At 35.8% G+C, this 10144-nt stretch overlaps 2 protein-coding genes, 1 long non-coding RNA gene and 1 other non-coding gene across 5 annotated transcripts in view; 1 reads left to right on the forward strand and 3 right to left on the reverse strand.

Moving 5' to 3' along the window:
* The window catches only part of LOC106917312 (uncharacterized), a 25672-nt gene extending 24150 nt beyond the window's left edge, over positions 1-1522 (reverse strand). The window contains exon 1 of the long non-coding RNA XR_015762068.1: positions 1436-1522. This is a non-coding gene — a long non-coding RNA (uncharacterized LOC106917312). The remainder of the gene's footprint in view (positions 1-1435) is intronic.
* tymp (thymidine phosphorylase) overlaps positions 1-5743 on the forward strand; it is a 10244-nt gene extending 4501 nt beyond the window's left edge. The window contains exons 7-10 of the mRNA XM_088002939.1: positions 670-832; positions 3500-3727; positions 4266-4406; positions 4477-5743. Coding sequence (XP_087859065.1) covers positions 670-832; positions 3500-3727; positions 4266-4406; positions 4477-4640 — 696 coding nt within the window. The 3' untranslated portion in view covers positions 4641-5743. The remainder of the gene's footprint in view (positions 1-669; positions 833-3499; positions 3728-4265; positions 4407-4476) is intronic.
* trnad-guc (transfer RNA aspartic acid (anticodon GUC)) lies at positions 5383-5454 on the reverse strand. The gene has a single exon. It is a non-coding gene; the product is annotated as a tRNA-Asp (tRNA).
* An 81-nt stretch (positions 5744-5824) lies between the features above and the next one.
* On the reverse strand, positions 5825-9770 carry lsm8 (LSM8 homolog, U6 small nuclear RNA associated). Of its 2 annotated transcripts, XM_014986178.2 has the most exons (5): positions 9692-9770; positions 9543-9603; positions 8658-8698; positions 8235-8362; positions 5825-6108 (listed from the first exon to the last, which is right to left on the reverse strand). In XM_014986178.2, exons 2-5 carry the CDS (start codon positions 9571-9573, stop codon positions 6018-6020), a joined length of 291 nt encoding a protein of 96 aa, XP_014841664.1. In that variant the 5' UTR covers positions 9574-9603; positions 9692-9770; the 3' UTR covers positions 5825-6017. The 2 variants fall into 2 exon arrangements, with proteins under 2 accessions (XP_014841664.1, XP_014841663.1); XM_014986177.2 differs by having other exon boundaries at positions 9543-9733.
* Between the last annotated feature and the right edge of the window lie 374 nt (positions 9771-10144).

The raw sequence follows: 10144 nt of genomic DNA on the forward strand, positions 1-10144 counted from the left end.
TTGGACTTTATATCTAGATCAACTTTGAATAGTAAAGCCAGGATACGATTTTTTATTTTTTTAAATTCTGAGAATAAATTCATGGAAATACAGTCGTACTAATACGAGGATAAAGTTCAAACAACATTAAAGTGTTAATATTACCAGAATGAAGTTATGATATTAAGAGAATAAATAATTTAAGGAAGAACTCCTACATGAAAAATAACATAAAATATGAGAAATGTTGAGCTTTTATGAAGTTTAGTATCGATTTCAGAGACGAGGTAAAACTTCAAATTTGGCCACATCAAATTATTTTCAGAAGTTGGAGTTTGAGGCAACAACTAAACGAATAAATATCAACATGGACTGAACTGCTCTCATTAAATCCCAACATCTATTTACTTTTTCATTAAAATTATTTTCTCGTAATTTAAAGATGCTGTCCTGGAAAAACTGCGTCTTTATTCTGCTAATATTATGACTATATTATTGTAATTAAACAAGAATCCTCCCTTGTACAACTCAAAAAACACTTTTTGAAAATATTTTCTGTCATTTGCTACTTTTTTGGAAAAAAAATCAAGTGAAACATTTTGTTTTTAAATCTGTTAAAATCTATGTGTTGTAGATTTTATTTCTAAGCGGTTTCGCCCCACTCTAGTAAAGCCTTGACGTTTCTCTCAGATGGAAACAGGAAACAGCCTGGGCATCCGAACGGGAGCCGTGCTGAGCCGCATGGACGGGACCATCGGCCGATGTGTGGGAAACAGCCTGGAGGTGATCGAATCCCTGGAGACGCTGAAGGGAAACGGGCCCGAAGACCTGATGGAGCTGGTCATGACGCTCGGTAACAACAAGAACCTTTTTGGTACCAATTAAGACCCACAATGGTTTATAGATCCAACCAAACGAAAGCGAAAGCTACATCTGTGCTTAACGAATAAAAGCCACAGCAGAGTCTGAGATACTCAGAGCAAACCGTAGAAACGGGGTGGAGTTCCACCTGGAGTCGTCCTCCGTCCGTCTGCTTTTCATTACAACCGCAAACTTCCAGCTTCACAACCAACAGCGAAAATCAATGTCCACCATCTACTCACAGTCTGGCTACCAAAACAACATTTGGCATCAAGAGCCCCGTCAGAGTTGGTTTGGTTTGATGAGAGGTCAAAATTTCCAAACTTCACATTTATAAGAGTCAACTGTCCGTTAATAATAAACGGAAATGGGGCAAAATACGTTGTCAAAAAAAAAAAGAAATTTTAACTACATGTGAGATTTGAGCTTTTTTATACACCAGCTAAAAGGATCAACAACATGAAAAAGACAACAAAAAAAAAAAAAACAATCCAGCAACAAGATGCTACAACAATCCAACCACAAAACCTTCTTGTGGTTAATTATTGTAGCTTCTTGATATTCTGTTGATTTACATTAAAAACAGAAAACTCACCGTTCGCTGAAATCCACCAAGCCTCTTCAAGGTCGACATCCTCCTGAAGTCAACAGTTACAATCTTAGCTGGTCTTGTCTCAATCGATTATAAGATTCTTCTTTCTGTTTTAATTTTGAACAGCATTTTGAGTTACTTTTAATAAAGGTTCATATTATAAATAAAACTAATTGATTCATTAATTTAATAAAATGGTTCACATTCAGCTAATTAATGCTAAAAAAATGTTCTGTACTGATTAAATGTAAACAGCTATACATATTTCTGGTCCTTCTCAAAACTGAACAGAAACTTATTTAACACTTACAGACAGGAAATTAATAAATGTAATTCAGATTGATCTTACCAGAACAAGCAGCAGCAGCAGTCTCTCCAGAGGTTTCAGTCTGGTCAACCATTTCCTAAAAACAAAATTGAAAATACAAAGAAAATCACTCAAACTTAAAGGGTTGCAGTTTTATGTCTATATATGCCATATTTTGTTTTTATAAATGTTGTTTCAGTTGAGTTCCAGGTTCCAGATATCCTTAATAATCTTTTGTTTTCACGCTTAAATTGACCTTTCTTATTAAAATTAAATTAACTTTCATCCTTTAAAACTATAAAAGTATATTGTAGTGGGAAAATTGTTATTGGGTAATATCTGCCATCAGGTATATATTTATTCTACTTCCCACCTGATGAAGCTCTTTGGGTTACATGTTCAAGGTTGGGAGCCGTTTTCCTACAGCTGCATGAGAAGCAGACTGCCTCTCCTCTTGTTTTGGATCCTTATTCTTGGTATAAAACTCATGTGTTGTCTCTGCCTGTTAGAGCTTGTCATTCAGAACTGCTTCATTATTGATTGTCTTACAAGCTCTCTGTGTTGTGCACAATATATGAAAACCCCTGATTGAGTAATTTCACCTGACAGTGCTTGGTAATGTTTCCCAAACAATATTTACTGGTGATAAATAACAACATATAACCACATAAACTGAGGAGGGAGGAGTCCATTAAATGTCTTCTAAACGCATAAAGAAACTTAATATTTTACTATGATATTTAATTCAAAAGGATTAATGAATGAGTTGATAATAGATTCATAAACAATAGGATGAGAATCAATATTTTAATATATTAACATTCTTTAATTTTTCATACTTATTAAGATATGGACGGAAAATATTTAAATTAACTTCTGTATGTTTCCAGACTGCAAAGTAATAATTTCTTCAACATAAACTCCAGAAGGAATGTGGTTTACCATTAACCAGTCAAGCATGAACTACGGAAACCAGCAGCAAAGCCTTAGCTTAGTGTAGTATTTTACTAGGTTTTGATAATATGAAGCATTTCTATCACATATTTTTGCCAAAACTGTGCATTAAAAACTTGAACTAACCGATAATTTCCTTGTAGTATATTAAAACCAGCTAAAACTGGGCGCTTTGCAACTAATTAGCTGCAAAACTTTAGCTCCAACTGTCGCCAATTAGCTAAGTGCTGCGGTTGGCTGCACAGCTAATTATCTAAATTTTGGAATTTAATATCTTCTCAATAGGAATTTAATTGACATACACGGCTAAATATAGCGAAAAAAGCATACATTAGTGTTTACCGTCGTTTGGAAGCGTTGAAACGAGTTGGCATTTATTAAACTCCGACGTTGTAGTGGTTCGCTGGGCTAACGTTAGCCTCACTAGCATCTGTTGCGCAAACAGCTCAATGAGGAGTTCAGGAAAACTGGGAAATCAAAGCGTTTACAGTTGGATTGGTGTTATTCAGACATTTTGATTCTACATATTAAATAATTCACCAGAATAGTCTTTATCAACAGTGTCCAAGACTTTCTGAAGATCTTGTAGTTTTTATGAAGACTTTGGCTACTCCTTTTTGCACTTACTTTCAGTCCATTAGCGGACAATAACTGCTTATTCTGCCATCCCAAACTGCTCAGCAAAGATCAAATGTGTTTTGACTTTAAAACTCCTTAGGAGTCAAGTTGCTTGGTGTTAAAATTTATATTAAAAGCTGCTAAATGGCAGAAATTGACCGAGAACGCATCATTATTGATTCCGGTAGGTGGAATGCTGCTGGAGATGACGAACCTGGCGCCGGGCCTATCAGAGGGCAGAAAGCAGATTTACGACGCTGTGATTGGTGGAGCTGCCTTGTCTAAATTCGAGGCCATGATGACGGCTCAGGGCGTGGCCAATCAGACGGCCCGGATGCTTTGCTCCGCCCACACTGATTACTACAGCGTCCTGAGGAAGTCTGATCATCAACTGGAACTGAAGACTCCTATAGATGGTCAAGTTTAATCATGATGAATAATGATTCTGACTTTAATTTTTTGAGATTAAATTTCAGAAATCTAATAGAAAAAAAATCATAATTTTGACAAAACCGTCCTAATTTTTCCCCTCAGAAACTTTAGAGATCAAAAAGGAAACATTTTGGGAAAAAAGTCAGAATTCAGAGGAAAATCCGAATTCTGAGAAAAAGAATAATATCTAAGAAATTATTCTGAGATGAGATCAAAAGTCAGAAATCTGAGGGTAAAAAAGTCAAATTTCTGAGTTAAATCTTCTGAGAAAAAGACTCAGAATAATGAGATTAAAGTCAGATTTTTTTTTACACCCGTGCCGTAATATTCTTCTGTTGATTACTGATTATAAATTGGTTAAAAAATGGAGGATCAGCTTGTATTTAAAACGGTTTTGAACTCCTCATACAGCACACCTCACATTTTCACTCTAACTTACATCTTCGTTATTTTCTAAGTAATTCAAATATAACTGTGGTTAATTTCTTGAATTAACGCCTGCCCCCTTTTGTCTTCACCCAGGAGTTGTTGTAGGTGTGGATGGTTTGGTTCTGGCTCAGGTTCTGCAGAAATTGGGGGCGGGGCGATCGAAGGCAGGTGAGCCAATCAACCACAGCGTGGGGGCGGAGCTTCTGGTGTCTCCCGGTCAGACTGTACAAAAAGGTGAGACTCTGATGACAGCTTGTTACCTGGTTTTTACCTGATTAATTTGTCTTATTTGTTGTTGTTCCAGGTGCCTCCTGGTTGCGGATTCATTATGAAGATCCGGCTCCGGGTCCAGACCAGATCAACCTGCTGCAGAAAGCTCTGACTGTAGGAAAAAACAACAGAGAAGCAGAACATGGATACACTTTAGTAGCAGAAGTACTGCAGTCTCACCGTGATATATCAAACTGATCCACACTCTATAGTTTCTGTTATAATCCTAAAAGTAGCAAATCTTCAAATCAAAAAGCATAGTTTCTGTATATCTTTTCATTTATCCATTAAACTTCCACCTTTTTAGGTAATAACTTTTAAAATTTCTTAAACTTAAGGGATGCATACTTTTTCAGTGTGCTGGGATTAAAACATAATGAAATTGAAAACAGTAAAATCGTATTTTTGTTAGTTTACTACCAAAACAGTAATTCAAAGACTTTACAAAGAAGAAAATTCAAAGATAATTGCAAAATAAAAACAATTATAAGTGTATTAAATAGAAGATAAATAAAGAAACGTTTTAAAATAATTTTAGTGACAAACCTTTCCTTTCTAGTAAATCAATACACGTTTTTTCAGAACATTGTATGTTTGGGTTCTTGGCGCCCTCTGCTGGACAGTTAGAAAATACGCAGCATGCGTAAAAACGTAAACGTAAAAAAAAGGAATTTCAACTGATTTCAATAAACTGACCGACGTCCCAGATAGATTGCCTCTAATTTGATACAGCAATCAGTAGCATAACAGTACAAGAAACAATTAATGACAACAAATATTGGAGGAAAATATTAAGCAAGAACACGCATAATCTTTCATTTTTAAATGAAGAATCTTTATATATACATCAGTGATGTGAAAGACGCACAATTTGTCAAGATTATGAATAGTTTATACACTAAGATGTAAAGCGGGTGGAAAAAATGAAAAACGGTATTTTCTCCCCGTCGGGGAATCGAACCCCGGTCTCCCGCGTGACAGGCGGGGATACTCACCACTATACTAACGAGGAGATAACACCAATCGGTGCTAGTAGACTTTATAAAGTTCGAAGTATGCCGTTCTGGTCGTGATGTTTTTTCGGTTCACGTTGGTTGGATCGCTTCCCAGTCAGTGTGGGACGTTGATTGAGTTTTTTGCCGAATGTTTCAACAACAGTGAATTTGAAAAGATTAAGTTTTATTTTGCCAAAACTGAAAGAAATGAGCCGCTATATTGTGAATGTATTTGAGATTTAACCTTATGTTTTAATGAAAATACAAAATAAAACATTCAGAATTTCTCAATCCCACAGAAACAAATCTGTTCCATACATTTTTTTAAATACCATGGTCTTAAAGTGAATCTGTGTCCTAGAAAAAAACAAAACAAATGAGATCCAATACAAAGACAACAAAAAAATTAAGTTTATTAAAAATGTCTCCTATTGAAGCACAGAAAAGCAAATTTCGATATCTAACAGTTCAATTATCTTTATAAAATCCCACAAACAGACAGAGGTGCATAAGAGGATAAAGTCATTATTCAGTTTGCAAACGAACACACAGCAGAGTAAGGTATGGAGGAGTTTAAAGGTCAGTGGACAACGGAGTTGAGTGGCTCGGCTCTGATATTTCCCAGGTCCAGCGTGGAGTCCGTTTCCTCGTCGATCTCTCCGATGACGGCTCTGAAACAGAACAAACTGATGAGCTTCGATCCCTGGAGTTCGCTGTGGAGCACCTCAGAGCTCAGTGCTTAGCACAGTCCAGTTAAAACGAGACGTTTAAACAAAATGCATAAAAGCACACAACCATTACCCTCCTGTCCAAAACACTGATATACGAGGTAGACAAATTACAATACAGCTTGAATTAATACTACTTGTTGATATTCAGCAACGTTGATTCATGAATATATAGTTAATCACATTAAAGGCTTGTGAAATAAAAGCCTTGATTATTTAAGTCACTGATTTTAAACCAAGACTCTGCAGAGGTTGGTTAATTGCATTCTAGCAAGCCAAGAGGTAGTTTTAAATTTTAAGGATGTTTTCCCACACAAGTCCGGTAGAATCGGTTCAATAGACCCTTTTCACATGATGTCACACAACTTCCGTTTTGGCTCGAAGCTGTGTATCCTTAGTTCCGGTGTACATAGTAAGTAATGATAAAGTTGTCTATTTCATATATATATATATATATATATATATATATATATATATATATATATATATATATATATATATATATATATGTCTGACAGCATATGTTGATCAGACAGAACACCGGAGCATGGAGTTTACACAGTCTCTAAAACATTTGCCTAAAATAAGATTTGAAGATATATCACGATTTGCAAACCAATTTTCTCTGACAACAAAATCTAAATTAAACAAAGGCTACAAATTCTTCACCGAACAATACCTGTTTGACTATGAAGGTAGGTATTTTTGTTTTGCGTAACCGTTAGCTTGCATTAGTGAATTTTGTTAGCTAGCTAACTACGTGACATAACTGTTCCTTAACCAGAACTTTTTACTGTTTTTGAACTATAACGTTTTAGGCTCTAATCTTGATCAGATTCTTAAATTATAGACTGGAGTTGCCACTCATCCCATAAAATAGGGGATTGTTTGTTATAAGCAGAGATGTCCGGTGCCGCCGCTGCTTTGTAATGCCTTCCTCTAATCGGACCACTTTTTCGGTAACGAATAATCTAACGAGTTCGTATTTCAAATCCAGTAATCAGATTAAAGTTATTTATCCAAATCACTGCGCATTAATATTTTCTTTTGTATTTATTTTTATTCCTTCTGTGCGTCTTTGGGAGAGACTCTGTGACAGTTAGCAGGACAGAAACATGAACAGTGCATGGAGATGCACGTTTTGTTGCTGGAAAAATAGAAATGTCGTCAAGCCCAACTGTTTATGGCTTTTGTCTTGTTTTTTCGAAACTCATAAAAAATAATGATTCACCGGTCGCGTTTTTGGGGGACTTGTGTTTGAACGTGAAGTTTCTCATTTGAGCTTGGAAATGAGCAGAGATGCATAATCAGCCCCAGAATATTTAAAATACTATTCTAAACAACGTTGTTGGAAGCTGTTCTTTATTTTCCATTAATACAGAAAATGAACCTCTAAACGTTACATCACTGACAGGCGGCGGTGTATATGTTTTCTAACTGTGGCTAAAGCTGCTGCTAGCTGGTTTACTCATGATCGGAGGTTGGTTGGAGAATGGTAAATTGAATTGACAATGACTAATAACGGTTATCTAACACGTAAACACTGTTTTATAAAACATAGAAAGTGAACCTCTAAACGTTACAGCGCTGACAGAGAGTATATTTTTTCCTAAATGTGGCTAAAGCTGCTGCTAGGTGGTTTACTCTCCGATCGGAGGCTGTTTATTTTATACACAGTTAGAGAATGGTGATTTTACAATGATTAATAACAGCTATCTAACACTTAAATGCTGTTATTATTAAACTTACCTTTTATTATATCCTTAAGATTATGAGAATGCGGGAATTTTTCAGCTTGGTTCCCAAAGCAAAATCACACCGGAAGTAAAGATACCCAGTTTTGAGTTATGGCGGCCATTGTCTGACGTCACTCTGAAAAGGGTCTATTAGTGACCAAGTGTTATATTTTCAGCTGCTGTGGTTCCCTCTCTCTCTGCTCCGAGTCAAACCAGCCAAACCCTTTGAAAAACCTGTTCCCCTTTCTCCAGCAGATTTTCTCAGTTTGAAAGTGAATTTTAGACTTTTTAGTCAATATGACTTCACTGATTAATAGGCAGGAAACAACTCACACGTTGTCTCCTCTGACGATGTAGAGTCCCAGCACCACCTGCTCCACCCCCTGAGTGGAGCTGAAAACTCGCTCATGACTCTCGTCCAGGATCAGGTTGATGGTCTGATCGAAGCCCTTCAGGGTTCCCTGAACAAATAATCAGGTCACATTTTAAAAAGTACTTGAAAAACTTATTTTTCTCCAGATATAAAACACAGATTTGTTTTAAAGTCGATTGTAAAAGACCTGTTCAGCAAAACAAATATTTTTTCTGATCAAATATAAAAGATTAATCTTTCATACCCCACTTAGCGTCAATTAGTGTTGAACAATATAAAGAAAAAATATATTTCTTAAAATTGTGAGGATGAAATCTGATTATAATTAACCCTGATGAATCCATGAGTTCATAATGTCCTCCAGTTAAAATACATTTACTTACTACAATCATCCTGCCGTCTGACGTGACAATGGCCACGGTGCCTGAAGCAGCAGCAGTTAAAGAAAAACATCTACAGCTTCATACAGTCACAACAGAGAAGTTTAAAATACTGTTCGTTATTCTGAAGTTTTCAAATTAAGTTTCTAAAGCACAAAAATCTTTCTTCTGCACCATTTCAACAGTTAAATCAATTTCAATGAGAAGTCAGAGAGACATCCAGAGTTTCTCCAGCGCTGCCACTATGATGTGTTTTCATTTGGTACAAGTAGAAAATTATAATTAACACAATAAATGCTTAGAAACATGTCTCTGTGTAATTAATCTATGCGTGTAGCTGAAATAATAAACTTTTCTGTAAAATTCTAATTCATTGAATACGACTGTATTACTGTGGCTACAAGGAAAAACATTGAAAATTCTTCTGCTCTCATTTACTATGACGATACAATTATGAAGCTAAAAGACGGTTTGTGTTTTTTTTATTATTCTGGCTTTCTATTCCAAATGAAACCTTTTCGAAAAACAGACCAAATGTTAATGCATAAATAACTAATCTTAAAACTAACAATTCCGTATCTACATATTTTATTTTTATAAAATAATGTTATAACATTGGCTTCCGAAAACCAGCAAACGAGTTATCAGATTTTTCTATATTAACATTTCTCTCAATGTTTGTCTCATTGTTGCGCACACTGCTTTAAATAAAGAAAATAAACCAAATATTCCTCGTAGTTAGGAAGGTTAGCGTGTTAAGCTAACTAGCATGTCTTCATTCTTTTTAACGCGGAGTTTGCTTATTAGCTGGCTAGGCTAACTAGCATGTCTCCATTCATTTAAACGGACATTGATTAGCAGGCTAGCGGGCTAACAGCAGCAGGATACGGTTGATGTAGCTCTCCAAGGCGGTGGACATCCTTAGTCCGGAGTTCGGTGTTTATTTCTCCTGCAGACAAATTGGTAAAAATAAATTTCTCCCGGTTTTCTTTAATATCCACGTTTAAAAGCAGCCGCGGAAGGTAACGGCAACAAACCGGAGAAAAGTCCAGACTAGTCTCCCACAGATTCACCGAGCAGGTCAGGCAGAAGAGGAGAGCGCCGAGTGAAGAAATCACATCCGGTTTGGTTTAACGTAAATAAATAAAATTAAAATAAATCAGTCCACCTTACAGTTTTCTGATAAAGTACTAAAATCCTCTAATATCCATACATGGAAAATAACTGGCTATACTACGCATAAAAAGAAAAAATGTAAATGTCATCAAAGTTGCAAGATGGTGACCGGAAATCACCACATTTTGTTCAATTTAAGCAAACGATACATATCATAGACTAATGATTAACTGCATAGGCCATATTTTGTTTTTCTTAGTGTTAATGATAACTCAAGAAAAAAATGTATGATAATTATTTAAGATCTTCACTATTGTTTGCAAGGGTTGCCAACTTATCCTTATCAAAAATAGTGAATAAACAGTGCAAGATTG

Source organism: Poecilia mexicana, unplaced genomic scaffold (assembly GCF_051168715.1).
Source record: "Poecilia mexicana isolate PSO_F unplaced genomic scaffold, ASM5116871v1 scaffold_23, whole genome shotgun sequence".
NCBI classification, from domain to species: Eukaryota; Metazoa; Chordata; class Actinopteri; order Cyprinodontiformes; family Poeciliidae; genus Poecilia; species Poecilia mexicana.

Excerpts from the sequence above, each read along its gene's own strand:
- lsm8 (XM_014986178.2), bottom strand. The coding sequence starts at position 9,573 with ATGTCCACCGCCTTGGAGAGCTACATCAACC. Across the intron at positions 8,699-9,542 it reads CTTGGAGAGCTACATCAACC|GCACCGTGGCCATTGTCACG; the intron begins GTATCCTGCTGC and ends CTGCTGCTTCAG. Across the intron at positions 8,363-8,657 it reads CAGACGGCAGGATGATTGTA|GGAACCCTGAAGGGCTTCGA; the intron begins GTAAGTAAATGT and ends TTATTTGTTCAG.